The 27,793-nt window shown below is 38.7% G+C and overlaps 5 protein-coding genes across 6 annotated transcripts in view; 4 read left to right on the forward strand and 1 right to left on the reverse strand.

Annotated features, from left to right (window-relative positions):
• Positions 1 to 308: 308 nt before the first annotated feature.
• Positions 309 to 3,999, reverse strand: hmgb1a (high mobility group box 1a). Its single transcript, XM_072658595.1, has 5 exons — positions 3,892 to 3,999; positions 2,038 to 2,197; positions 1,658 to 1,803; positions 1,347 to 1,521; positions 309 to 1,048 (listed from the first exon to the last, which is right to left on the reverse strand). Exons 2-5 carry the CDS (start codon positions 2,182 to 2,184, stop codon positions 902 to 904), a joined length of 615 nt encoding a protein of 204 aa, XP_072514696.1. The 5' UTR covers positions 2,185 to 2,197; positions 3,892 to 3,999; the 3' UTR covers positions 309 to 901.
• Positions 4,000 to 5,873: 1,874 nt separating this feature from the next.
• Positions 5,874 to 14,319, forward strand: uspl1 (ubiquitin specific peptidase like 1). The gene is made up of 9 exons (XM_072659393.1): positions 5,874 to 5,957; positions 6,480 to 6,631; positions 6,973 to 7,095; positions 7,573 to 8,194; positions 8,760 to 8,870; positions 10,384 to 10,513; positions 11,666 to 11,791; positions 11,906 to 12,066; positions 12,455 to 14,319. The coding sequence occupies exons 2-9, from the start codon at positions 6,569 to 6,571 to the stop codon at positions 13,927 to 13,929; spliced, it is 2,811 nt and encodes a 936-aa protein (XP_072515494.1). The 5' UTR covers positions 5,874 to 5,957; positions 6,480 to 6,568; the 3' UTR covers positions 13,930 to 14,319.
• A 3,079-nt stretch (positions 14,320 to 17,398) lies between these two features.
• alox5ap (arachidonate 5-lipoxygenase-activating protein) lies at positions 17,399 to 20,195 on the forward strand. Its single transcript, XM_072658861.1, has 5 exons — positions 17,399 to 17,522; positions 17,669 to 17,750; positions 18,683 to 18,753; positions 18,955 to 19,036; positions 19,326 to 20,195. The coding sequence occupies exons 1-5, from the start codon at positions 17,453 to 17,455 to the stop codon at positions 19,486 to 19,488; spliced, it is 468 nt and encodes a 155-aa protein (XP_072514962.1). The 5' UTR covers positions 17,399 to 17,452; the 3' UTR covers positions 19,489 to 20,195.
• Positions 20,196 to 22,082: 1,887 nt separating this feature from the next.
• On the forward strand, positions 22,083 to 25,405 carry btg3 (B-cell translocation gene 3). 2 transcript variants are annotated; one of them, XM_072658725.1, is made up of 5 exons: positions 22,083 to 22,153; positions 23,313 to 23,519; positions 23,664 to 23,801; positions 24,410 to 24,617; positions 24,785 to 25,405. In XM_072658725.1, exons 2-5 carry the CDS (start codon positions 23,347 to 23,349, stop codon positions 24,992 to 24,994), a joined length of 729 nt encoding a protein of 242 aa, XP_072514826.1. In that variant the 5' UTR covers positions 22,083 to 22,153; positions 23,313 to 23,346; the 3' UTR covers positions 24,995 to 25,405. The 2 variants fall into 2 exon arrangements, with proteins under 2 accessions (XP_072514826.1, XP_072514827.1); XM_072658726.1 differs by lacking the exon at positions 22,083 to 22,153 and adding an exon at positions 22,226 to 22,903.
• A 1,999-nt stretch (positions 25,406 to 27,404) lies between these two features.
• Positions 27,405 to 27,793, forward strand: part of cltca (clathrin, heavy chain a (Hc)) — a 41,233-nt gene continuing 40,844 nt past the window's right edge. Inside the window, exon 1 of the mRNA XM_072658562.1 lies at positions 27,405 to 27,731. Within this exon, the coding sequence (XP_072514663.1) occupies positions 27,690 to 27,731 (42 nt within the window). The 5' untranslated portion in view covers positions 27,405 to 27,689. The remainder of the gene's footprint in view (positions 27,732 to 27,793) is intronic.

Raw genomic sequence — 27,793 nt, forward strand, 5'->3', positions numbered from 1 at the left:
GACTGGTTGTTTGGTATTAATACAGATTTCTGCCTTGTACTGATCTGTACGAATTTCGATCCTCTCAACATTATAAAGCAAAATGTATTTAACGCCTCACCCTTACCCTATATAAATGCTCATGCTGGTAATAAATCCATAAAAAAAAAGAAAAACCACAAATATTAAACTTTTGTTTTTTTACTTGTACAATGTAAATGTCCATTAAATGCCTCATCAGTTTTAAAAAGATTAACCAAAAATTACATTTTATTAAAAAAAAAAAAGTTTATTGATGTCAGAAGCATACCAGAATGTCAATGAAACACTTGCATTTTTCATCTTTTTTAATCGTTGTGGCAATTACAGTGGTATTCAAAGTACAGTAAAATAACTATGATACGGCGATTTACTAATGATAGTGATGTGAAAAAATAAACAAAAAGAAATACATTAAAGATATGAACTACAACCTCACATTAAACTAGGTTGTGTGCTGCACACCTCTAAAACTCCAACGCCAAGCCAATTTTTTTCAACCCCCTTAGACTGTACTGGGCAAGGACAATGGCTTAAGAACTACCATTACAAAAGGAGTTTAAAAGAATAAGAAAAAAAGAAAGGGGGGGGGTGAAGAAAAAAAACAAAAAACAAAAAAAAAAAAACAAAAAAAAAAAAAAAATCAATCGCAAAGTTGGGGAAACACAAACAAACACAGATGACACTTCTGTAGTGTTACTATACAAAAACAAAAGGGGAAAAAGAAACTGTACAGCTTAAAAACCATATCATATACACCACCTTAATTTGAATTTTTTCCCTTTAGTTTACCTTATTTACCCATTTTATGGCCTCAGTTAAGTGTGTACAGGGGGGTTAAATGCTTTATAAACAAGAAGCTAAGCTCTACTTTGTAACCAATTTACTCATCATCCTCCTCATCTTCATCATCATCATCGTCGTCGTCATCGTCGTCATCATCATCGTCATCATCATTGGCTTTATCTGGCTTGCTGGGAGCTTTTGCAGCACCCCCCACAACCTTCCCCTTTCGATATGCAGCAATATCCTTAATATATAAATAGACTTCATTATTTTATATATTTTGAATTAATGTATAAATTAGCATGCAACATTACACACATTAAAAGCTTTTAATAATTGCTTTAAATACAAAGCTTTCACTAGCAAATATACAAATTTAAAGAAACAAAAAGATAAGCACCACACACACACACACACACACACACACACACACACACACACACACACACACACACACACACACACACACACACACACACACACACACACCTGACAATTAGCATCGGAGTTAATGCGCAATGATCGCAATATTTTTCCCTTACCTTCTCATATTTCTCCTTCAGCTTGGCTGCCTTTTTCTCATAAGGCTGCTTCTCTTCAGCAGAAGTCTTATTCCACATCTCTCCAAGTTTCTTGGCCACGTCTCCAATAGACAGACCTGGGGTCTCTTCCTTCACCTTGGGCCGGTATTCCGCACAGAAAATGAAAAAGGCTGACCTGAAAGACAAGTGGGACACACCAAAAAAAAAAAAAAATTTAAAAATTACAGTTCAGACAGTTGACATTGTAAATCAAATGCACTTATGCTGTCAATGTGAAATCTGACTAGACTACAAGTAAACAAGATTCTTACGGGGGTCTCTTGGGGGCATTGGGGTCCTTAAACCTCTTCTTCTTCTCACCTCTGGGAGGAACATAGTTCTTCATCTCCCTCTCATAACGTGCCTTGTCAAGTCTAGCCATATCCTCAAACTTGCCTTTTTCCTTGGCTGACATAGTCTGTGCAGGACACACATGTTTTTAGTTGAGAGAGAGATATAGATATATATATAGATAGATAGATAGATAGATAGATAGATATATATATATATATATATATATATATATATATATATATATATATATATATATATACACACACACATACATATACACACACACACATACACATACACACACACACACAATCATAATTGAGAAAATAATGCAAGATTCAGGACACATCTAGTGTACCTTCCATCGCTCAGAGCACTTTTTAGAGAACTCTGAGAAGTTGACTGATGTGTCAGGGTGTTTCTTCTTGTGTTCCTCTCTACAGGTCTGAACAAAATAGGCATAAGAGGACATTTTTCCTCTTGGCTTTGTTGGGTCCTTCCCCATCTTCAAGATTTCCCTAAAACGAAAAAAAGAGAATTAAATGGCACCCTGTCTGTACACGACCACAGACATCGACGCTTTCCCTGTAGCTATTCGTCCACCGAATGCTTCACGTTTGAGCACATCCGATGCCTGAAGAGATCGCAATATTGTAGGCATTTCCCCTATTAAAATGTGAACTTGAAATGCCAACAGATCACTCGTTTGCCATCCCAAAGTTGCTAAAAGCTAAATATTAATGCTCATAAAGCGTCAAAAGTTACAATAAACGCTAAACGTAAAGTCACGAAAATTTCGAATAAAGTAGGAATCGAAGTTGCAAAATTGCTAAGAAGAGTGAAAAACAACCAAACTGATCAAAATATGTAAGTACATAATCTAGGCTTAATATCGTACAAGTGGTGAAAAAACCGTTAAAATGTTAAAAAAAAAAATTAATATACTGTCCATTGAAAAGAGCGATTTCTTCAATGTACTCAGACATAGCAATGGCGCACAAGCTGTCTTGTTGAGGGAAAGGAGGTCAACAACGACAGCAATATTTCTCCTTCCATTTTGTGAGAAAGCCTTCTTCATGAAAGAAAGTCCTCCTAAAATGTCTCCACCCGCCTTCCTGTTCGCTTTTTAACTCGACAAATAAATTGCGAAAGTCGGTGTTCTTGACAAATTTTCTCCTTCGGAAAACCCTATGCACTCGCCCCGGTGTATAGTAATACACTAGGTCTGTACTAAGTCTATGTACGGGCTGTGTAGAGTTTGCTGTGGGCTCGGAATGGCCGCTTGTCTTCATCCACTAACACTGAGAATATGGCTCCTTCTCTTTGTGTCAATGCTCAGCCATTACACTGCATGCAATAGGGGGCAGAGCGACCGCGATACCCACTTCATTTTAACTGAGAATTTAACAACGTTATGACGCATGGAAAAATAAAAAAACGCATTCATTGCAACAACGAAAGGTTGAAGTTTTATTTTCTGGCAAAATCTTTCTCGGTTAACGACCAATACCAATAGAAAACACGGTTTGAAAAAGTTGAAGTGAACTGCGCTTGTCACAGGCTCTGTGGCTTCGCCTTGTTTCCTATGCGAGTACAGTCAGCCATTACAGTAAAGCGCAGATCCTGAGGTAATTTTTTGATCAATTTCTTCGTCATTACAGGAAAAACGACGACATAAACACACCCGCACCCAGTTTACAAGTCACCTCATTTTTTACTCAGTCAGTTTTTTCCTTTCTGTTTATTTGTTACATCCTAGTGTCTTCACATGTCTGACATCTCTGGCTATGCACTGCAATGGCTAGCTAGCGAGTGAGCTAACGTTGACTTGCTAGCTCGCTAGCTGCCAGTAATACCGTCCATAGACCTTGTTTGTACGCAATTCAGTCACCCAGTTTCGCACAGAACGGTCAGCTTTAACGAATACATTCAAGAAATGCAGAAATATGCCAGTCAACACTTTAGATTTGACCAAAATTAAGCAAATACCTTATTTATTTTTTAACAGGAAAACGTAAAGCTAGCCAAGGATATACTCATTTCAATGAGGGGATAATACCTTCTCTAATTTTCTGGGTTTTTCAACGTTTCAAAAAATTAAACATATGCAAAATCTCCACATTAGTGGGTTGTTTAAAAATAAGCTTTGGGTTATCCTTGCGATTTCATACTTACCCATACTTCAAAATTTATATAGCTAGCTGACACTTACCAAAGGCTGGTGCTGATTCTCAATTCACTGCAATGGCTGTGTGGAGGTAATAGCGATACGCAGTCTTCTCACTCTGCTCTCGGCTCTGTAACATTACTCTCAGTAGGGCTCGTGTTCTATTGGCTACCGCCAAGCCGAACGTTCCGCCGATTGGCCAAAAACTTTCCATTGTCCTAATAACAGGCTCACTCGGATTGGCCGTCTTTTGTGAAACGTCACGAGTGTTTTAAATGGCGGGTAAATACAAACTGCGCCGTGTTTCTCTGCTGAACCTGAAGCAGTGTGTTGGTAGATAGTCTGCACTGTGTAAGCTATAGTATTACTGGGTTCTGCGAGTGCCATAGGGAGCATTGAATCAACGGGTCTATGTGGAGCGTGGTAGAGAGCGCTGTAGTGTGATACAGCACACTGAATGAATTCGATGTTATCGAAGCTGAAACCCCACTTAACTCCTCGATTTACTCTTTAGTCAAATTTTACATAGTGTGTAATTGTATTTAAAATATTTGAATATCACAAATGTCTACTCCTCAATATCAACACGCCAAATGTGTTTTTAAACTATGAAATATCGATGCAACATTCAACAATACATTCCCAGTAAAGTGCTTATGGCTTTCTGACGTGGTTAATTAACATATACACGAAAAATAAGTAATGTCCGATTACGTTTTTTTATTTTTATTTTTTAGAAACATCTTAGATGATTGGAGTCAGTGTTCGACACTAAGTATAATATATTTGCATTAACTTCTGAATGTTTTATTTAGATTCAGCAGGTGGTAACAGGTATTTAGAAACCTACATTATTTGACTGTAGTGGGCAATCTTTGCTGCAGGAATGTAATCTAATGCACCTTTACTGACTGAATTAGACTCAGGAAAGTGTTCAGATCTGAGTGGTCACTGCAGTGTACCATGTGAGCAAATCCGTCAGGCTTTCTATGGGCAGCAGCTGGCCGTCCATTTGGCTGCATTTGCATGTCTACCTGTCTTCATGGGTGTCTGCTTGCACTTCATTGTCTATCATCAGTTAATAAATGCAGATAATTAATTACTATTACGTTTTTTTTGTTTTTAATAATTGTTTTTAGTTAATAATATTTTATTATGTGTAATTATACACACACACATACTACCAACGGTTGTAAATACTTTAATAAAGAATTGATTTTGTTCATGCTTTCTTTGTACATGCACGGCATAGTCAGTAAAACGAATTTTCTCGGTAACTGATCACATTAATTTAACACCATAGATACACAAACAAACAAACAAACAAACAAACAAGCAAATAAATAATATATTTAAGAAAGGATATGCCTGCGCATGTTAATGAGAATTACTTGGGAAAATTATGCAAATTAAAATAGTAAGGGACAACAGTGACAGCGGTAGATAAGCAGCAGGGGGAGCCTGAAGGGGAGCAGTAGCCCCTCTGTCCTATTGTTTCATTGGATGAGCAGCTGCAGCAGTCTGCAAGCTTTCAATACAAGCATGCACGCGCAGACACACACACACACACACATACGCACATGCACATGCACACGAGTAACCGAAGCACATGATGTTTTATATATTGTACACATGCTGTGTGGGGGATTGTGAAGCAGACAGCTTGAAAAATGAAACGCAAGCATCCTTAAATACTGAGTAAAGTTACTTACCTAATTTAATTGCGCTAGTGGATTAGTGCATACTAAGTTTTCCGGTTTTACCCACTTTGATCTACTTTTTAACGTAGGTGAATTGAAGCTAATCACATCGAGACTGACGAAAGAAACAAAAACAGAATCTGAAAAAAACTTTAGAAACAACACTATGTGAAATTAATTTCCCTTTAGTTTGCTTATTTTAGTTGTATGTAGATTATCTCCCATTGTTTTCGTTAACTGTAATGCACATAAAATCCACACGGTGGGGTTAGAAAAGCGTTTTTTGCTGTCGCGTTGTAAAACCGGATGTATAACGCTCAACTTACGTCGGAGAGCGCACACATGGAGGCTCCTCATGCCGGTGTGTTGCGACTGTCAAATACCTTCATTTCTGTCTCGCTCACTTTCCAGGTACGTACGTATTTTTTATAACATTCCTGGTTGACCTGCATAACGCACACGGTAATTAATAGCGTAATCAATAACAATATATGGAAACCAAGCATTACTAATCTCGGTAGCTAGCTAGCTAGCTAACTAGCTTACCAGCTATTTGTAGTCCATTCAGCAGCAGAAATAGGCACTGGTGAATGCTACGTTTGACTAACCCCTCAGAAACCCTCATTGTAAGTAATAAATGTTCCAGGGATATATTTCAGTTGAATAATTGCCGTAGTAGTTTAGCTAGCTATAGTCTATAGTTGTCTTTAGGGTTCGGTGCAGTGTCGCACCGGCTCTCCAATGCTCGGCTAACGATGTAGCCTTTAAACATGTCTGGATTGCGTTCCGTTTACATGTTTTCGCACACGGCTGTGTCTCCGTTTCTGAAAGACCGAGTCCTCGGGGTTTGCGCTCAACTCAGCTGTTAGAAGACCATCGTCTTTTCTGTCCGACTTTAACTGCTCTTTCAGGGAGTGCCGTTTCTCGTTGCAGCACCTGCGCCTGTGAGCCTGCGGGTCGGGGCACATGCTCATGGAGGATTGGGACCACAAACGGCGGATAACGCGGTCACAACGGTGCCCATGAACGGTGAAATCAGCGGCGCGGGGTTGGCGAGCCCGGCGCTGGCGGGGTGTTTGGGAAAAGTCAGTTGTTACTCGGTTCTCCCCGTCTGTCACATGTGCAAAGCTGATCGTTAAATTTCGAAATCTGTTGGGTCATTTTGGGCGGGGGGCAAATGGGGCTGTTTGGGACGAAATTTACACAACCTCTCAGAAGGGTCAATAACACCGCTGATATTTTGGTAAAAGGCGAAAGTAATACTATTCTTACAGCTGGATCTTGTACTGCACTTTTCAGTTGTGATGAAGTGCTGATTGTCAAATCCACCTTGATACTCCTTCATGCCAAGTGTGGTAGTGGTTCTTATGGTGTGTTTTGAGTTCTGGTATTTTAATCATGTCATCAATGACTTTTGTCCCTCAAGGCCGGAGACAGAAGACTAGTCCCTGAAGAGTGTCCTTGGTGCTCTGCGAAAGGACAGAAGAGTGCTCTTCGCTCATATGCCATCAATTTTAAAGAGTCCATTACTCTCTGTAGCAGTCCACTGGTATGTCATGTTATGTTATGTTAGCACCATGTTTCTATTATCTGGGCCAATTTCTATATCTTTAAACACATGATAAATGCATCTAAAAACATTTTGACTTGATACCCCCCCCCCCCTTATGAACACCCCAACAAACAATAAATAATTCCAGAAGTTTGCACCCAGTGATGGTTAAAGAAGTTGCAGTGGTATTTTATGGTGTGTATGAATGTGCAAATCATGGTAAAATACAGTTTAGTAGTTGTGAATGATGCAAATAGTATCTAGTGCTGTCCTGGGATTTGTGAAATGGTATAAAGGATCACTTTGGTTCAATTTCACAGTAATTTGAAATGATAGATTCTGATAACAGCAAAGGTGTTAAAGGTCACTACCCCATTAGAAAGCATTATAGAAGGTAGTTTGGACCTGGCATACAGGGTTTTGTTTGATGCTCCGCAGAGTAATTTTTTTCCCCTTCATTTTCTTCCTGTGTAGTGCCTTTATCCTCTGGTCAGCAGACCTTTGGAAGATGTCCGCGCCAGTCTTTATTCAGCAGCAGACACAAAGGCATGCAAGAGGAAGTCTCAGTTTTCGGAGTCTGAAAATCCATCTCCAAAGCATCAGAAAAAAGAGGAGTCTGTCATTGTGTCTGAGGCCATTGACTGCAGGGTGTCTACCGAATCTGTAGAAGAGAAGCTGTTTGCTAATGGTCAAGAGGAACAGAGGGTGGTTGAGAATGGTGTCAAGAATGCATGCACTGATACCCCAGCTGCCAGTACTGAAGATCAGGTATTGTCAGATGTGGCACAGACTGAAAATTATGTATCCAGCACTCAGGATGAGACTAGTAAGACCACGCTGACTGATGAATCTACACAAGATTTTGCGGAGCTGGTACCTACCCGGCCTCACTTATTCTGGAGAAATAAGGACAACCTTTGTTGGTTAGATTCCTTGCTTGTGGCACTTGTACACTTTAGTGTATTCACCGAAGTTCCTCATGTTGATGCAAGTTTGACTGACAACTTTCCCAGCAAAAATTGCACTGTGAGGAGTTTGTGTGCTAGGTACAGGAAGACATGTACATATCTGAAATCCAAAGAGAAAATGTGCCAAGGTAAGTTATGGTTTCTATATTTTTTTCCCCTGTAATTTGGCAGTCAAAAATAAGTTATGTCTTTGTTTAAAAAAAAATATTTCTGACTGTCATGTGTCATCAATATTTGATCTTTTAAAGGATTCACAGATAAAGGCACCACCTTAGTCAAATTTGTTGTTTTGCAGTCACTTAATAAAAGCCATTCTAAAAGATTTCAAGACATACTGAGGAAATGTTGGGACACGCCAAATGCTCTAAATGCTGGTATTTCCCCTTTGGTTGAAATAACCTGTTAGACACTTCCTATAACCATCCGCCATTCATTTTTTTGTTTGCATATGCATGCAATATTCTTTTAGCTGTGTGATGTTTAGGGGTTATTTGTGTGCACAGACCCTTTCACCTAACAACATTTTAAGAGTTAAGGTCATTTTATTTTTTTATTATTTATTTTATTGTCAATTGTATAATGAATGGCTTAATAGAAATTATCCCAAATCACTTGGAATTGAGTTGTAATTTTGTTTCATGCTATTGGTTTACATAATGGGCATGTTTATTTTTATTTTTTTTTCCCTTGTAGATAGTGTTGTAAAAGTCCCTTCAGATGTCCTGCATAAAGCAGAGCAAGAGCTGGAAGCCCTCCAGCTGTCTGTCTTCCAGCTCCTCAAGACAAAACTCCAGTGTGAACTGGGTAAGATGTTTTACTCTGTGGTTAACCTTTTTGGTATGCATATTCTAAATGCCTGTGCTTATTTGCCATTATGTTTCACTGGAATATAGTGACACATTTGTAAAAATATAGGTTGCTATCATAGCGTTATAGGAGTGGATAGTAGTTATGCTCATGTCTCTTTTAGAAAAGTGTAGAAAGAGGTGGGAAAGGAAATTATGATACTCGTACCGTTTAAGCATGCCCTTTCTGCTAAGATGCTTTTGTAATTGTAAATTGATCAAGGCTTGTTCATGTGTATAAATGTGCATTAAGCTCAATTTAAATGATTTGGATGCACTATTTTTTAGGAATTAAAGGTGCTTTAGTATTTTAAGGTAATACATGTCTTGTATAATGTGCAAATAGTAAATTAAATATAAAATTCACAGCCATAAATATGTGGGCACTCCTAATTAGTAGGCAGGTTTGATCTTTATATTGGTTGCAACATTAAGCTGTCCACAGGCATAAAGTTGATCTTTTCTATGTCCATGTCAGAACTGTCAGGTGCAGTAAGGTGCATGCAGTAATCATTTGTCCTTGTTTGCTAACACACTGCACATCTTCATTGGACTGGGTTGCCAAGATTAGAAAGGTGCAGACAGACTATATTCACGAGTAAGTGATCTGTTAACAAAGGCCAAAAAATGTGCTTTTGTTCTTAATCTGTCCATGGCAACATGCTCTCGCTAAGGCACTAGTTTTAGAGTAGAAGAGTGTTAAAAATATACACGCATTTTCTACAATTGTCACAGTTTGCAGTCTTGGTAAAACAAGAAAACAACCTAATGATTAAGCAAACAGTGATTTCAGTATTGGACCCCTGGAACCATAAATGGTTAAGAGTGCTTAAGTTCATGCAAGGAGAACACTACCTGCTTGAATGAGTGGTGCCAAGTTGGACTGTATGTTGGCAAGAACCTGGCAATACACATCACGATTTAGAGGTTACAGTTCAGTATATTGTAATGCTTTTGAAAATTGCTACAGTATAATCCTGTGATTCTTCGATTAAGCCTATTTTCTAGTGCCAACTGTGAAGTCTGACAGAAATAATGGTCTGTAGCTTTTTTTTTCACTGTTCAAGATGGGACAATTGGCTCCAGACCCTAGATTAGCTGTCTAGACAATTAGCTCTAGACCGAGATTAATGCTGTAGCATATGGTGAAATTGTAGACAATTGTTCTTCCACCTTTTGTGGCAATAGTGAGAGACCCTATTTTCAGCAACGTCAGTGCTTGACTTCTACATGAAAGAAAAATCACCACAGACAAGTTCTAGTGAAAAACCTTTGCCATAAGAGTGGAGCCTGCTTTAGCAGCACCTAGATCACATATTCCATATTAATGCATATGGTTTCCAGAGTAAGATGTTCAGTGAGCTTATTTAAATATGATGTTTTGGTGTATGTATAGTTATGGCAGTTTAGTGTATAGTGTAGAACTAAATACTGAAGTACTGAATGTTGCCATCTTTGTTTCTGTTGAACAGGTCAAAAAGAGACTCCTGTCTTTGCCCTCCCTCTTCTCCTCAAGACAGATGAGTGGGCTCATGGTCTTTTTCAGCATACTGGGCAATGGGAATTTACTTGCACATCCTGTGGTTATACTCTCAATACCAGGTACACTTTTTATTACTCTTGCTGCTATGTGTATACCACCTCTCATCTTTTTTGTTTACCTGCCACTTATTTATACCAGTTCTGGAAGAATTGATCTATTTGGAATTTTGAGCCCAAATATGCGCTTAGCCGATATTTCATAGTCAATCCAGTGAGCTGGTCAGATTATATGATCCATGTTTTGCAAGTTGCTGCATTGTTGAGGGAGGTTACATTACTCTGCAGTTACTCGTTTAACCACCAGATGGAAGGAACCTCACTCATGACTGTAGAAACCTATTAAAGCCACTGTTGAAATCTTCTTTAAACGCTAAATGGCTGGCAGTTTTAACCGTATCTGACTCAAACTCACATTTGTAGAATGTGCAAATGAAACGTGTCTTGTGAGGACAGCAGAGTAAAGACCTTTTGAGAGTACGTCCCTCGGTCAAGTACTGTGAGTGTCAGAATTCAGACTGGTGTTCAACAGCATTTAAATGTTGTTGATTCCAAAAAGCAAAATATGTTTTTATCTTGAGAGCCGATGCACGCAGTATCACAAAATACGTCCTGAATTAATACTCAGCAATCACCTTTTTTAACACCACTTACTGGATACATACTGAGAGTACACTACTCAGCCCACTCAGAGTATCAGAAGTAACACCACCAACTAAATGGGGCCAACCACATTTAATCGCAACCAAAAGTACTGCTGTGCAGCTGTTAAAGCTGAAGGAATCTTGTAATAAAACAATGAAGTTTTAGCACTAGATAAGCAACCCTTTTTTTCGATTGTGATTTCCTCTCTGAGCTACACTATGTAGGTCCGTATGGGGCTTTCTCAGCTGGTGCTCGGAGTTCCATAGCGTTTTAAATGTGGTTGATTGCCAAATGTAAAGTGCATTTTTATAGATAATTCATGCATCATTACAAAAGCCCTGCAAGATGAATTTTATTACTTGTATTATCAAGTTTGTATTACCAAGTTTGCCTGAAAAAAACCTTTGATCCACCGATCATACTGAAAGGCAGTTAGCAATCGTATTGGCCCCAAAAACACTGATTATATAGTAGTGCTGTTGCATGCATTTTTGTTACTGCCCAGTCCTGGTTAAGAATGTGCTTTTACATATTCCATTCCAAATACACGTTCATGTTTTTGTTCTACAGTGTGGAGAAGACTGTAACAACATTTACACAGCTTGTGACTGACTGGCACCCACTCAGAGCAGTCCATCGAGCACAGTGCAGTAACTGCAATCATAAGAATCAGAGGAGGAAATTGTTTTTTCAAAAGTAAGACTTTTTTTGCCTAGAAGTTAGCTTTTGTGTGTTTCTTTTTTATTAATGTATTATATTTTAATGAATAGTTTATGTATAAAAATGCCCCCCCCCCTCCTTTTTCTGCAGACTTTCGCCGGTGCTTGCCCTACACTTTGTGGAGGGACTGCCACGGAGGGATGTTTCTAGATATTCCTTTGATTTTCAAGGCACACATTATGTCATCAGGACTATTATACAGTACAATGAGCAACTTGAGCACTTTGTCACATGGATCCACCAAGCTGATGGTGAGTTGTTGCAATAATAATATTATTATTATTATTATTATTATTATTACTGTAAAGTACTACATTTTATTTATTGATCCTTTATCTCCGGGATTACGGACTGGGGGCCAGAGTGTCCAGCACGGTTCTCAATTGTTTAATGCCCAATCTGAACATGGCTTAGCTTAATAAACTAATGAGAAACTCGCCAAACTAGAATTCACCCTTAAATAAATAATGAAAATGTTTTTTGACCTTTTGTAAAATGTGCCTTGTTGACCAGTTACAGCACTAACAATAGTAAGAATGTAAACCTTAGATTTTATGACATACTTTTTTTATACTCTCCAGGTTTTTGCCAATATTGAAATTCCAATTAAGCTAAAAATGTCTTTCATCTCTTCCCCAGGGTCGTGGCTAGAATTTGATGATTTAAAATACCCACACTACATAACCCATAAACGGTTTACACTACGTGCCACTCAGTTCCACATCGTCTTCTGGGAGGCAGAGGCCAGAAAAGAACTACTTGAGCCAATCCCTGAGAAAGATCCCACTGTTGTGGGCAATGAAAATGTCTGCTTTGAAGATATGGCTAATTCTGTAACCAATGATGCATGTATCATAGAAGCCTTGACTACAAATGAAGACATGAATGAGGCTGCCAGTAGTTTGGATTCTTCTATCGGCAGTACAACCCTTCTCGATACTTTTGAGGGACTTACTCATTCTGATATTGTCACACTTACTTTGGTTGAGGTGAAAGTAGATGGTGGGGAAAAGCCTCTTCCAAATCCCCAGAAAGCAGTAAATCAGCCTGTTGAGTCGAGTCTCAATGAATCACTGGCACCACAAACAAATACCACTCTTTTTCAAGCTCCAGCCACTCCAAAACACAAACTAAATGATGCAAAGGATATTTCACTTGCACCTGTAGTTCCTGAACTATTTAGTCCTTCAATAGTAAAAATGTCTCCAGCTGCTACGGCAGCAGACAAAGCTCCACAAGTGAGCCAGCATCTACCTGCCCTTCTCCCCTCTAAACCCAGTGTCTCCAACCTGTCATTCTTAATGCAGCGGCACCCTTCCCACAATTCTACCCCACTGAGAGTACAGTGTCCTGCTTCACAACCAAAGCTTGCCTTTAGATGTGAAGTTAATGAGGCCCTCCCAGCCAAGCCTGCTGAGCTTTTTGGTGGCTTCAAAGCTAAGAATCTTGTTCTTCCAGATGTTTCAAGACAACCGCTTGCAAAGCTACCTGGCTCTCAGCTCATTGTTCCACTTCCACAAAAGTCGTTTTGCCATTCTGGTGGCACAACTGTTCCCATTCAGGCATCTGAAATTCTGAAATCAGCTGGTAAGAAAGCTGCTTCTCCTTCAGCAACCCTGCGTGCTCTGTCAACCACTGATGCCCTCAGAATTAAGCTGATGAAAAAACTGAAGGCTAAGAAGAAGAAGCTTGCAAAGCTAAATCAGCTGTTGGGTAAATGTGAAGGGCAGCCTACTGCCATACCAGACAGCACTGACCTCACCTCGCCATACTCTGTCACCTCCAGCACATCGGTATATAGCAGCCCAGCATATGACCATTTTTTTGCTGACCTACTATCTCCTGCCACAACCAGCAGCAATCATTCACCTGATAGCACAGGCCTCCTGGAAATGATAACCAACAGTCAGGGTGGTGAAACGTCAGACAGCAGCCCTCCAGAGAAACGAGCACTGTACAAGGCAGACTTTTCAGCATCTGTGCTTCCAGAGCCTCCTGTAAAAGTCCTTTCTTCTACCAATGACGACTTTTTTGATGAATTCATCTCAGGATCAGGGGTACAACAATCAGCTATTGAGAACACTGATTTTAATACACTGGACATGTTCTTTTGATCATTGTGCTTTGACCCCTAACAGTCCTGTTTCCATTGGGCTACAATTTTACTCCTCAGTGTAGAAATGCTACCCTAAGATCATATCTCTGCTATTTATTAAACCAAGATCCTGTTTTTCTGGCAAATTAGACACTTGTCAGCTAAGGTCTGCATTTGACAACATGCAATGTGATTTGGGAAGAGAAGCTGTTTACATATCAGCAATCAGCTGATTCTTCTCAGAGTAAAAGCTAGTCTCTAATACTTGAAGAGTACCTAATTGTTTTTTTTCCATGGCTTATGTTTTGAGTTGATGTACAAAAGAGTTTGTTTTTTGCCAGAATAAGTGCATGAATAATGTATAGATTTGTACAATTTGTAAAGCATAATAAATTGTAGGATTTCTTTAGTTGTGGTTGGATGTCTAGATTGGCAAACTGTGTTTACAATCATTTGACTTCATTTGTTTTACTCTGAACAAACACACAGAAAATGTGCATGTTAGTGGTGTTGTGAACACTGCTTGACTGTGCATTACTACCTGGAAGTAATAAGCTTTTTCTGGGAAATGATGCTTTAATTATTTGTACCTCTAGAGGGTGCTCTCCAACAATGCAGATCAGTTGACTTATAGCATGTTACAGAAAAGACGAAGAATAAAATATTTTGAGATTAAAGATAACCCTGGAGAAGATTCACATTATGTACGAAAGGCTATTGATAAGGATGCTTAGATTCTACAAATGTCTTCTAAATTTGAAGTGTTTAGAACATCATCAAAGGTGTATTTTACAATTTATATGGGAGGTTGGTAATTATTGTAACAAAGTTAATAAGCAGCCCAAGGAGCAGGATACCACCCCAGTAAGCAAAACATCAGCAGGGGATGGCCATGGTGCTTGCACAGTTCAATGAAGAGGCACAATTCTTGTATTTTAGGTGCATGCAGTGCTTAAAAAGGTTGATCGGTGACTTTAACAGCTTATCTAAAAACATGACCGCAGAGTAGGTTTACATAGGAACAAATGTCTAAAGACATGTATGGCCCACACAGGGGTTTAGCATAGTCCTGAATTACACAGTATTTTGAAAGGAGATTCTTTATGGAAAGTAAAATATAATTTGAGACCACGCTTAATCCTCGTGCAGGTAATCAGCCTTCAGCCCTTTATTTATTTATTTTTAATTTTGTTTTATTTTATTACAATACAATGTCTATTTAAAAAAAGCAAAAGTAACTGAACAAAATTGCAATTTTCTTCACAATTGCAATTTTGTAATGCAGTCATCATCAGTTCCTTGTTTTTGTGGGGTTTTTTTGCTTCAGCAATTGGCTTTTGTGAATTCTTTAGATTTAGAAAAAGAGAAGTGAAAGTTAAACTTAAAGGCTTTTTCAATACGTAAATAATTTTTAGAAGTACTGGGCTTGGAATACAAAAGCCTCACATAGAACTCTACATGTATGTTGGTTCTCTTAATTGTGAACTATTAAGGCTGCAAGAAACAACTGAGCAGCCAAATTGTATATAATTATATAGCAGACTTGATATTCGTTATTTTATTTAAATCTAATGTGCTGCAGTAGTCTACTCGTATTCCCTCCTTTTCTTAATGATGGTTTTAGCTGAACTTCAGTGAATGTTCAGTGACTGAAATTGTTCATATAATTTTCTTAGACTTTTTCTTAGAGTTGCTTGGAGCTTTCTTTTTTTCTTCATGGTGTATTTGTAGCCAGAAATGCTAAATAACAAGTAAATGACCCTTCCAGACAGGTGTGTTTTATACTACAATCGCTCGAGACACATTCACTGCACTGTGATCTCCAGTTCACTAATTGAGAGACTGCTAGCACCTATTGCCTGGACCCCTGTTGAATTATGTCAGTTACCTTACAGGGGGGAAACAGTCACTTATTGTTTATTATTTATGTTGTAGTTAAGTTGTAGTTGTAGTTTTCACTTTGACATTAAACATGTGGGGGGTGGGGGGGGGTTATACATTTTTGTCAAAAAGGCAAATTTTATTGACCATAATTTCAGTTACAAAAGCAATAAAAAGGGATAAACTTCTGAATAAGGGTTATTAATGTACAACTCAAACAAATGCAGCCGGGTTTAAACAATGCACCTCTTTGAGTCTGACAACTTTGTCGATAGCGTAGCTTCAGTGTGTCAGTCAAAACATGTGGGCAGAGCCTTTTCTGAGTCGACAACGGTTCAGTAATTTGTTGCCTGATTCACAGACATTTAAAACACTCTGAATGCAATGTTCCACTGGCAGCAATAGAGGCCTATAGAATGCCTTAACTTTACTTGTCACATTGTGGGCAAACATTTTTTTAATACATGTGTTCGGTTGCAAACATTAGTCAAGCCTGTAGGTGGATACTTTTTGGAGCAGTGGCTTCTTTCTCTGATGGCACATCTCTGTCTATTGGTGCTGTAAAACTCACTTGACTGTAGACAGTGACACTAGTTCAGGCCACTTTCAGTTCATGGCAGGGGTGTGCCTTGGTGGTTTTGGGTTGTTCCTGACCACCCAAACAAGTTTTCTCTCCACAGAGGGAGACTTCTTACAAGACTGGGCAATGTGGCTATGTCAACCCAAAATTTGCACTTGCATACAATTGTTTGAATTGACGATCTTAGAATCTGCAGTTGTTTGGAAATGGCTTCATTAGACAAGAGCTTCTTGGACCTTCCCACTGTACTGTGTGTTGATCAAACCAGTGAGTGCTGTACCCTTTTTATGTGGGCTCAGAGAAGCTACCAGCTGTAGTAAATCATGATCACTAACAGAAAGTTGACCAGGATGGGGGAAATTTATTTAAATTTTTTTTTAAAAATGAATTAAATAATTAAACGTTCAATGGGTGTATGTATATTTTGACGCTGTGTTAATTTCAGAAAACGAAAATGTAAACTTGTGCACCACATTCTTTGTTTTTTTTTATTGAACATGTAAGTCATACACTCATCCTGCCCCTGAAAAAAAAGTAACGATGAAAAGCTTGACATTGCCATGATGTTAAATAAATGTAGCAAGTGCATTTGCTCAGTTTACATAGTGACATCATCACATGGTAGCAATGGCAACTTTTTGCCCATTTGTCATGTTTTTCAATCAATTTCTATATGAGTTAATACATCATTATTTACTAGTAGTTGACACATGATTTTAAAGTGAGAGGTCCGTTTACAGAACTGCTCTGATTTGTTTGCTGGAAACATGTTCCATATCGTTTGTCACTACACCTTCCCGAGTCTGGTGTAGATTTGGAATTCGCTGATTTTAAATTTGAATGAAATTTACTACTTTCACAACTATGTTTTTTCTCTCTATTGGTGAAAAACGAAAGGGGTCATAATGGGAAGTATACAAATCAGTGAAAAAGAGGAAAGGGACTCTGTCATCACAACAGGAAATGCATCACTGAGAATTTGATAAGAGGTGTAGCAACTGTCTCCAACACTGGCTGATTATCATCACTCTGCACATCAGCAACAAGAGACAGTCGTGCTGCACTCGCACTGAAAAAAAGCATGGACGAGGTGGTGATGGAGAATATATTCTTACTGGTGCTGGTCACACTGCTGAGCGTTGTACAAAACGGTAGGTCAGTTAGATATTATGTGATAAGAAATGTTATCATCCACTTAAAGGTTTCTGAAACACCTGTTGTTATAAACAGATTTTTTGAAATGCAGTTTTCAATTCAAAGCTGATGCTCTTCATTTATATGTTTTCATGTATCGAAGCATTATTCGCTCAGAAAGTTGAGAAGGAGTGTAAGGCACATGATGGCAAAACAGCTGCATTTGAACGATTATCTTGTGCCAAGTGAGTATTATTCTAATTTTATCACTAAACAGACTTTTTTAGTCATTATTTAGGTGGATTCTCTACTAGTATCACTTGTGCTTAAACCACAAGGCAATTTTAAAATGTTTAATGTTAAAAAGTGTGCTTTGCTTATATTTGTGCGAGAGCTCTTTTGCATAATATAATGTACTTTCCATAGTCGGCGAGAACTTTCCATGTGATTTGCCTAAATATGTTTAGTGAAAACAGACAGCATGAACTTCCTCTAAATGATCATTAGACTGTCTGATTACAATGCATAGCCGAGCCATTGCTTTTGGAAAGTACAAATTCTTTGAAAAAAACATTGAAATGGTTCTTTGTGTAATGCAGGACTATGAAGGTATCTGAGTAATTTGTAAGCTTTTCTTCATATACCAGCACATAGTCATGATCTAGCGAAAAGCATCAACCCAAAAGAGGAAATTCTGATATCATCAAAAGTGAGGGGTTTCTCCACATCCTGTTCTGTTTTGCAGGTCTTCAGAATAGAATGTCTGTGTAGTCATGAGTTGTGAGGTTAATTTAAAATGTTTAGCAAATACATGTCATTGTACCATCTATCATATGCCCTGAGCATAAAATAAGATTGATGGGGAGATCTGTTCATAGCTGTGACAATAGCAAGTTACAAAACTAGATGTGGTCTGGTATGTGAATCTTCTGGGAAGTGGGGTTTAGAGATTTGCTAGACTAAAGAATTCTTAATATTCTTAATAAAAAAAACAAAGAATTATGAGAATGAATGGTCTGTTTTATATTTTTTGCAGTACTTCATCTGAATTATAAATCTGTGTTTCCGTAATGTTTGTTTTATTAGCATTTGTAGTGACTGTAGTTGCAAGTACTTCCAACTGCATTTTAATGTGCAGATGCCTTATATAAAGTGATCCTTCTCTCCCATCTCTTAGTCGAAACTGTATGGATGCCTACCCAACCTTCCTGGCAGTCATGTGGTGTGCTGGTATCTGTCTCAGTCAAGGTAAATGATAATCAAACAAAGAGAGACAGAGAGAGGGATAGCAACATTACACAACAGCTAAATCTACAAGACAGTGCTTTACACATATTTGCTATAATATATGCTATAACACACTGTAATGCATTTCTTCAATGTGACACGTGTACTACTTGTTTCCCCACTGCGGGACTAATAAAGGACTATCTTATCTTATCTTATCAGCACCGGCAGCGTTTGCTGGGATTGTGTATCTTGTAGCCAGGCAGAAGTATTTCGTTGGATACATGGGACAGACATGCCAGAGGTAATATTCAGATCTTCATTTTCTGAAGTATGTAATGTTCAGATATATACTTCCGGGTGGACTATGTTATTTTGTCCTTAGGATACTTTTCTCATGCTCTTGTTTCTGCATCTTATTATCCATACATCAACAACTGTTTTTTTTTTTTTGTTTGTTTGTTTAATAAAAGCATAAGCTTCTTAGCAAACCTTGCAAGATCGCTGCCAGTAATGTCTCAAGAACTGTTGCTTAACTGCCTCGAAGCCCCAGATTCTGTTCATGTTATTTACTTATTTTGGTATTGCTACAGCACTCCGGGCTTCCTGTTTGGAAAGCGTGTGCTCGCCTTCCTGGCCCTGATGTGTGTCGTTGGTATTTTTAACTACCTGCTGGTGACATATGGGGGCAATGACTATAAAGAGTACATCCAGACCATCACAAAGGCTGCCTCCACTCTCCTGCTTCTCCCTTAGCCAACATCGTAAGACCATCCTAAGACAGAAATTTCACATCCACATGCACATGCAGCAATATTACACACATTACTGGTTAAATGTTAGGAACTTGTTACATAACAAACCAAATGGCATTTTCAGTATTTTGACAATGATCAGAAATAATAAAATGAAAAATAATGGAGTGTAATTTTTTTTCTATGATATGATTGTGTAATTCATCAATTCATACATTTATATTCATCCCACTTCAATCCAGTGTATTTTAAAATACTAATTCTGAACTTTTGAATGGCACATAAAATCAGTGGTTCCAGTATTTAGCCTGCTTTGTCCTTTGTTCGCTACATGAAGCAATGAATGTTTGTTTCTTTGGTCAGTGTATGCTTTATCTCATTATATCAAGGTCCAGTCATTTGATTATGGCGATTTGGCCCTTGTCAAAGTTTTAAGGGTTTTCAAGGCTGCCCATTTCTCTGGCATCTAACACACAGACTATATGCACTGTTCAGTTACCATCCAACACTGACATGCATTGTTGTATAATTAATGTTATTTACTTCATCCTTTTTCAATGTTAAGGTTCATCTGTGTATATGTATTAAGGAAAAGTTACTAATAAGGCCATGTATTGTATAAACCATTGCAATTTAGTGAAATAAAACAAGTGAATTGAATTTTTAAATTTTTATCTTAAATCTTAATTAAATAAATCTGTTATTGTGGATTTTGAGTCAAAATGTCTGTTTTCTTGAGATTTCTGTACAAATATATACCATTCTGAAAACATGGCAAAGTCACCATGAAAACGTAACCATGGTGGGCTTAGAACGGAAGACTCTTGAATTCTATGGGACAAATAAGTCAAATAGGCCTTATTCACCAATCATTCTTAAGAAGAAATGGCTTCTTAAAAACCATACTTCTTGTTACTTTTCAATTTATGTATGTAATTTGTAAGCATGTTACACTTCCCATGGTTCCTTCAGGCATGTCTCACCAAACCATAAAATACAAATAACTGCTGGGAGGCTTTGAGTGTTTGTGGCGTGAGAGAGGAAAAGAGATGTGAACTCAAGGCGAAGTAAATGTGAGAATAAACTTAGAAGTAAAGTCTAAAGAAGAAAACCTGACACAAACCCCTTATCCTGACTGCATATATAGATTTACAGACAATTGCATGAATGAGTGGGCGAGTGTGCTTCCCACTACGATACACCAACCACTACAATTGCATTACCTGTATATGATTTTTTTGCACAGTCCACCTCGTTTTCACAGTTATAAATGAAGGCTAAGAAAATGGTAACAGTTATAAAATGGTAGAAAAAAAACAAAGTGTAACAAATCTATCAAGCTGTAGAGCTGAGCTGGTCTAGACAGAATGCTCAGCCTCTCCCCTGGTGCTGTCTCGCTTCTGACATTCGTGGACCTGCACTACAGAAACACAGAGTAGGTCTCACACAAAACAGCAGATGCAGGCACACAAAAAGAATATTACGACCTAGATTCATAACATTGGTTACCTATCTATGCAGCAAACACACACATACACACCAGTGAAACACACAGAACCCACAACCCTGTCATCAATAGCCCGGAGCTCTAACCGCTGAGCCACCACTGCATTTGACTGAACCTGAAGCAGAATATATACACCAGTAACCCAGTTCAACTGGAGGCCATACATGCCCTGCCTCCACTATGTTTGACAAATAATATGGTATGCTTTGGATCATAAGCTCTTTCTTTCTTTCTCTGGTACAAGAGAATCTATGTTTCACATGTCTAACAATGTTCCAAAGCTATCAAGCTATCATTCTGGGGCTAGCAAACATCATATAGTAATATAGGATGACCATACATTCCATCTTCTTGGAATGTGAAAATGTGCTCGTCTGGGATTTCTAAGTTGTGTCTAAAATGTGCAGCATTGGTTTCCCGTCAGCATTTGCTTCTGCAGGTTTTAAAACTCTTTTTCTGCTTACGTCCCGCCTACCTACCTCCACTATAGGTCTGTCTACAAGTATCTACATCAACCATTGGTCACAGCCTAAAAAGAATATGTTGCAAATGTAAATAAACACAAATCACAGTTTGACTTTACCTGACTTGTTTATTTTATAGATTATTTATTTCATAGTCCCCTGGCCACAACACCCTTAATAATGGGAGCTAAGGCAGGAGAGGAACAAACAAACCAATACCAAGGGGTGGTGTGCTAGGACAGAAATAAGAGTAGTAAAAACTGTCCTAGAGAATGAATTAAGAGGTCATACTGGCAGGGTTAAATATTTTTAGTTATTTTTATTTTATTTGTGAAGAATAATATGACCGAATGAAGTCGATCGTATTTCAGCATACATGAACCTAGTTGATGAAGTATTAGATGAGGTTTAGTTTGAAAGTGCAGGTTCTAAATACAATTGCACAAACGTCCCTCCAGAAAGGGGTTCTTTGTTCTTCGGTTAATTGTGAATGATTTGAGAAGCGATTTGAGAAGATGAAGTTGTATGCTTGAAGTTACAGTTACTGATTCAATGAACCATCACTGTCCGCTCCCTCTCCTCGCTGCGTGGCCTGTAGGAGGAAAGTGACGTAATTGAGGAATTGCGCACAACAGGATCTAGAAGTGTCTCGGAGAGGCAGGAGTTAACACACATGTTGATGAACGGAAAACACGGTGAGTATTTTTATTTTGATATGTCGACTTGAACATGGGTTTTGGATCGTGCTGTGGCATTTTCTCACAAAAATCCGTATGTTTTTAAGTGTCGGTTAAAGAGATGCGACAGTACGGCAGGCCACGTAGTTTGCGACGTTGTGGACTAAGCGCGCAGCGTTGGCTAGGGCAGTAGCTAGCTTAGCTCCATAGTTGAGCTAGATAGCTAGCTACGTCGTTTTTCTGCGGATCCTCGGCGACGTGCTTCTGAAATAAGCACCATCTTGTTATTAATTACATTAGCACGTTATCTAAATGTTTGTTCTTGTTTGCTTCAGTCAACAGCAGCATGTACGCCTATCTCGCCCACAGTGTTACCCGATTGGGCACTGGCGTTAGCTAGCTATGTTTTCTTAAGAATGTAAGGCAGAGAATTTAAGAGTTTTTCTAACTTGAATCAATATCGAGTTAGACAAATGTTACAAATGTTTATTTTTATGGGACATTGCAAAGAACCGCTCTTCGTTTATTGTGAATACCGTTAGCCTTTGGCTAACTGCCCGGATTTTGTAAGAGCTGATGATGCCAAGCGCGCCATTATCTGAACGCTCCCGCCGATTGACTGGCCAGTTGAATTTATTAGCTCAGTTGACGCTGGGACTTTGTTTGGGGGTTTCCAAGTTGCTAAGTTAGCAGCTACCAGGAGCTACCGCCGCATGCTGTGATATGATCAAGAGTGACTCATCCATGTTACTGTATTTCAGTGGAAAGGTAAGAAAAGTGTAACATTTAATGATGAACCAGATGTAAACAGGGTCCTCAGAGAAGAGCTGTGAATTAACGGTGATCTCTTTATCCTTAGTGTAATAAGCAATGTAGCTTAGTAGACACTTGGATGTAGATTGTTTGCTTCCGGTATTTATTATTATTATTATTATTATTATTATTTATGTGGTGTGACCCAACAGCTGACCAAACTAAAAGCTACCCGCTGAGCTAAATCGGGTGTGTTTAGGCAGGAAAATGAGCTAGTAAACTGTGCAGGATGTCAAGTACAGGAATACCCTAATTGTGGAGTATCTGAGGGGTCCTGAGGGACTGTTTTGAGAACCACTGTTCAAACGTTACAGAAATGATGCTGCTGTGATGGTTTTACTTATGTCCATTATGCTTTTGACAGAATTTGGACCAGATTTTCAGCTCAACAGCTAACGATGAAGAAGGAAATTGCAGCGGTGGTGTTTTTTCTGAAGCGATTGATCAAGAAGGCTGAGAAGTTGGATGGAGAGAAAGTGGATTTGTTTGTGGAGCGGCTGACTGTGGCTCTGCAAGAGAAGTTCAGGGGTCACTGGTATCCGGACAACCCTAGCAAAGGCCAGGCTTTCAGGTACAGGTGCCTGGGACGTATGCAGTGTAGTGGTTTGCCATTAGCTTGGGTTCTTGGGACCTGTTTGAGACAATCTGACATTTTAGCAGTAACCATTACTGTGGTTTACTTTGCTAATGTTGAATTTACTGTATTGTTCTGCAGGTGTATTCGAGTGAACAGGTTTCACAAAGAAGACCCAGAACTACTGCGGGCCTGTGCTGAGAGTGGAGTACAGTATAAGGACCTTGGTCTTCCTAAAGAGCTCACATTGTGGGTAGACCCAGGAGAGGTGTGCTGCAGGTGAGTCTTTTGGCATGTTGTAGGCTATAGCTAAACCTTGTCTTGGGGATCCAGCACACTTGGCTCTAATATTCAGCTGGCTCTGAAATGTTCAGTTAGATAATCTGACTCTACAGGGTGGTGGATCACCAGGACCACGATTGAACATGATTTTTGTTTTACAAAAAAGCTTTTTCAATGAACTTTTCTTTAAAATGAAAGATGTGCAAAGTAGCAGCAATACAGTATACAAAGAGTAGTATACAAACAGTTTTTCCCATTATAGCAAAAAAAAAAAAAAAAAGTCTGCGTGGAGCAGTTGTCTCTTCTTTAATGTTCATTCCGTTACACATCATTCTGAGGTTTACTTGAAGATGTCTTTTTTTATGGCACAGTGTTGATTGTTATGGACCAAAATGTTGAATTAGTCACAGACTAATTTGGTTGTCAATTTTGTTCAACTAAATTGATTACGCCCCTAGTTTACATTATATTTAAAATTTTTAATAATATTTGGTACATGATGGAATTTGTTCTTAGTTGTAACTGTGTTGCATCTTATGTTATTCAGTAATATGATTCCTCATTACAGAATAATATATTTATTTATTTATTTTTGTATTACTCAGATATGGTGAAAGGAACCTTGCCTTTACAGTAGCCAGTTTTTCAAGTGATGGTGATGATGATGACAAGGAAGATGTGACTAAGAAGGTGACGAGTGCTGTTGAGAGAGTGACGTCAGATTATCATTCAGGATCTTCTTCAGATGAGGACAGTGGCTGCAGAGAGCTCAGATTCACTTCAAGCTTTCCTCATAATCGCCCTCCTTACCAGGTACTAACTGTTAGTCAACACACAGAAGTTGCAACTTCGATTAATTTGAGTTCATATTAATTTAATCATTAAATACACTGGACTGTGATGTGAGATGCATATTGTTCCATAGTTTAAGAGCTGTTATCTAGAATTAAAGAACCGTTTTTCCCCTTCTTCCCTAAAAGCTCATCTACCCTGGTGCTCCCATGTGGCATCCTGCATCCAAGAAGAAACTTGGACCGGGGAAAGGACATGGACCTCCACGGCCAAACTACCTTTTCCGCCCCCCTGGGAGAAACCTCCACTCCTTTAAACCAAACAGCTGGGTTCCGAATAGCTACCGAAGCAAACATGGTTACTGGGCCAACATGCCCAATTTGGTGCACCCACTTTAGTTACTACTGTAGCACTGTTAGTTTATGGCTGTGTGACACAGGAGGTTTTTGAATATACCACTAAGATGACTGACCAAGGTTTTAAAGTATTTTTGTAGTTCGATTGTCACTTTTCCAATTTGTGACCTTGTATATTTTTAAAGAAACATAACAGTAACTCTTTTGCACTTTAGAGGCTTTGTAATCAAGTGTTTATATTGTAATCTTTATGTATTGGATTAGAAGTATTTGAAATTTTTATAGGAATCGTACTGTATTTATGTTAAATGGAATCATTACTTGCTTATACTTTACCCTAGTGTTTGTCATTTGTTTCAATGACCAAATGTTTTATTTATTCACAGTAAACTATTATGTATTGCGCAGACCAATTAAGTTATGAATTTCATTAAAACACTTTTTCTAATCAAATTTCAGTTTCATCAATTTCATCTTTCAGTGTTTGCCCAAATGCATTTCCTAGGGAAAATACATGTTTAAACTGAAAGGAAAACAGCCAGTAGGTGGCAGCAAGTGTGAACAGCACCAGTCTCAACTCCACTTGTACCAATATCCTGTATTACTTATGCCTGGGTTGTGTCATATTACTTGGTTAAGTCCTAATTGACATTAATTAGGTTGTTATTTTCTAACCTTTTCATTTACATGTTCTGTGGGTATAAAGCCAACCTTATGTTGATGGTTTGTTGTAGGAATTTGCTTGAAATGTGGTGGTCTTACCAAAAACACTATTGCTGAATGGATGTCTATTTTCAGTGTAGTACACTATGTAAGTGATGACAGCTGCATCCATAAACTGTATTTTTATGGCCAAGAGAAGGCCATTTATATAGGGATATGCAATATATAGGGAGAAGGGAGCCATTTGTGATTCAGTCTTACTTTACTGCTCTTCCAGACAGCTGTCTGGTCATCTCTAAGGAATAAACAGCAGCTAAATAGCATCTTTGTTATACATCCCGTGGGAGCAGAGACATTTTACTAACATGGCATCTGTGTTGAATCTAAGAACAAAATTCTCAACCACAAGAATAACTATTCAGTGCTCCGTTAATCAGAGTTTCTGTTGTGCTTTGGTCATGGCTCTTGTGTTGCTACGCCCAAGTAACTCCTGAGCTAAGCAAAAATTATGCCTCTGACAAAGTTAAAGAGGAAGTGATTGTGTTTTTTTTTTTACACGCCCATAACAGACAATTTATTTGCGCAAGTGCTGATATGTGGGTGGATTCAGGATTTTTGTTGATTTATATAGCTTTTTATTCGTTTAATATCATTTGCTACTTATCATTTGTTTGAAACAAATATTTAATTTTGCAGCAGATCTGGATCCTTACCATGCAAAGAAACACTCAAGTCAATCCTCTGACACATTGTTAAGCAACAGTGCTTTGCTCACAGTCTTATCCGTTATGCACAGCTGAGTATGCAAAAAAAAGGCCAATGTTCCAGTAGCTGGACCATACACATTATCTGGAATTACACAGGATGGTGTGTTGCTGACTACTTCAAAAAGTGATTCTCTGGTTGCAGAAGAACCATACTGATGGTATCTACGATTGCGCCAATATTTTCCTGGTACAGCAATGGGTAGTCATGCATCATCACCAAAACTTTCAACATGTCAAATGCAGAAAGCTATACTTTGCACTAGTATATTGGAAACAGTACTGGAATATGTTGTCAGAACTTTTCGTTTACATTCGTGATGTCAGCATCTGTCTGCTATGTTTATTAGCATGACGAGGCGTCACGATCAAGATGGGTTAGAAATGTATTAATGGAGTCTGCAGAGGACGCAGTTGGTGTGGTTGCCAGAAGTGTTAATAATCGCAAGTAAGGGAAACAATGCGACCTTTGAGTTATTTTTGAGATGATTTCAGGTAGGCTGCGGTTTTGCACAAGCCGATGTGATGATGTGCAACCTTGCTGTAATAAATGCATTAAACTGAACACTCACGCACACAGATGGGCATGAATTGGGTCTCAGCAGGCCTAGAATGCAAATAATGCACACATTAAAGAAATATAATTGACTGGAAACAAATGATGGAAGATTCCCTAGAATATTGAACTCAGGGTCTTATTTCCAGTACTGAGAGACCTGCTGTAGGTGCGTGCACCAGGGAAAAAAAATCATATCGGAACTGACGTCAATTCACGAGGACGAATGATGTGGCAAAAATCAAAGGGCGAATTGTAAAGAAATAGTGCCAGATTGATTTGCTTTCTGTAACGTTTTCAGTTTAAAATAATTAATTCTCGTTTTTTAAATAAAATCTTCTTTAAAATTAGTTGTTGTTCGCTGCGACTGAAAGTGGTTGACAAAGCCACAAGTTTACATGAAAAAAAAAAAAACAGTTTTCGTATCCATCCGCGTCGTTAAAGTCCGGACCCGCTTCCGGAGCGCTTCCACCCCGGAGAGATTCCGCCGCCATTGCAGCTTCCGAGAGTTACAGACCAGCAGCCACCTCTCGGCGATCTGGAGCAGAAGCGCCTGTTCTTCACTCGTCGGGCAAGCAGACCATCTAGCACGTCATCCGGAGCGTTCACAGACGACACAGCTCTTGTCGGTTCGGTGGGACTCACAGCAAGCCGTCCTCGGGGAGCCCGGCTTGGATCTGAGAGAGGAAGCTGTAGTTGGTTAGCGAGTTAGCAGCGAGAGAAGAAATACGGAGGAGAGGGAAGAGGAACGATCATGGCTCAGATCCTGCCTATCAGATTTCAGGAGCACCTGCAGGTATGACTTTTTTAATGTCTCCCGAAAAGTCTCGAAGTGTTGTTTTGATGTTTTGACACAGC

The sequence above is a fragment of the Salminus brasiliensis genome, chromosome 16, assembly GCF_030463535.1.
Source record: "Salminus brasiliensis chromosome 16, fSalBra1.hap2, whole genome shotgun sequence".
NCBI lineage: Eukaryota > Metazoa > Chordata > Actinopteri > Characiformes > Bryconidae > Salminus > Salminus brasiliensis.

Bases quoted from the DNA above. Each gene is read 5' to 3' on its own strand.
- hmgb1a (XM_072658595.1), bottom strand. From the start codon at position 2,184: ATGGGGAAGGACCCAACAAAGCCAAGAGGAAAAATGTCCTCTTATGCC. The intron at 1,804-2,037 runs GTACACTAGATG...TGTCCTGCACAG, and splicing joins AGTGCTCTGAGCGATGGAAG to ACTATGTCAGCCAAGGAAAA. The intron at 1,522-1,657 runs GTAAGAATCTTG...CTTGTCTTTCAG, and splicing joins AATGCCCCCAAGAGACCCCC to GTCAGCCTTTTTCATTTTCT.
- uspl1 (XM_072659393.1), top strand. From the start codon at position 6,569: ATGAACGGTGAAATCAGCGGCGCGGGGTTGGCGAGCCCGGCGCTGGCG. The intron at 10,514-11,665 runs GTACACTTTTTA...TTTGTTCTACAG, and splicing joins GGTTATACTCTCAATACCAG to TGTGGAGAAGACTGTAACAA. The intron at 12,067-12,454 runs GTGAGTTGTTGC...TCTCTTCCCCAG, and splicing joins ATGGATCCACCAAGCTGATG to GGTCGTGGCTAGAATTTGAT.
- alox5ap (XM_072658861.1), top strand. From the start codon at position 17,453: ATGGACGAGGTGGTGATGGAGAATATATTCTTACTGGTGCTGGTCACA. The intron at 17,523-17,668 runs GTAGGTCAGTTA...CATGTATCGAAG, and splicing joins GCTGAGCGTTGTACAAAACG to CATTATTCGCTCAGAAAGTT. The intron at 17,751-18,682 runs GTGAGTATTATT...CCCATCTCTTAG, and splicing joins GAACGATTATCTTGTGCCAA to TCGAAACTGTATGGATGCCT.
- btg3 (XM_072658725.1), top strand. From the start codon at position 23,347: ATGAAGAAGGAAATTGCAGCGGTGGTGTTTTTTCTGAAGCGATTGATC. The intron at 23,520-23,663 runs GTACAGGTGCCT...ATTGTTCTGCAG, and splicing joins AGCAAAGGCCAGGCTTTCAG to GTGTATTCGAGTGAACAGGT. The intron at 23,802-24,409 runs GTGAGTCTTTTG...TGTATTACTCAG, and splicing joins CCAGGAGAGGTGTGCTGCAG to ATATGGTGAAAGGAACCTTG.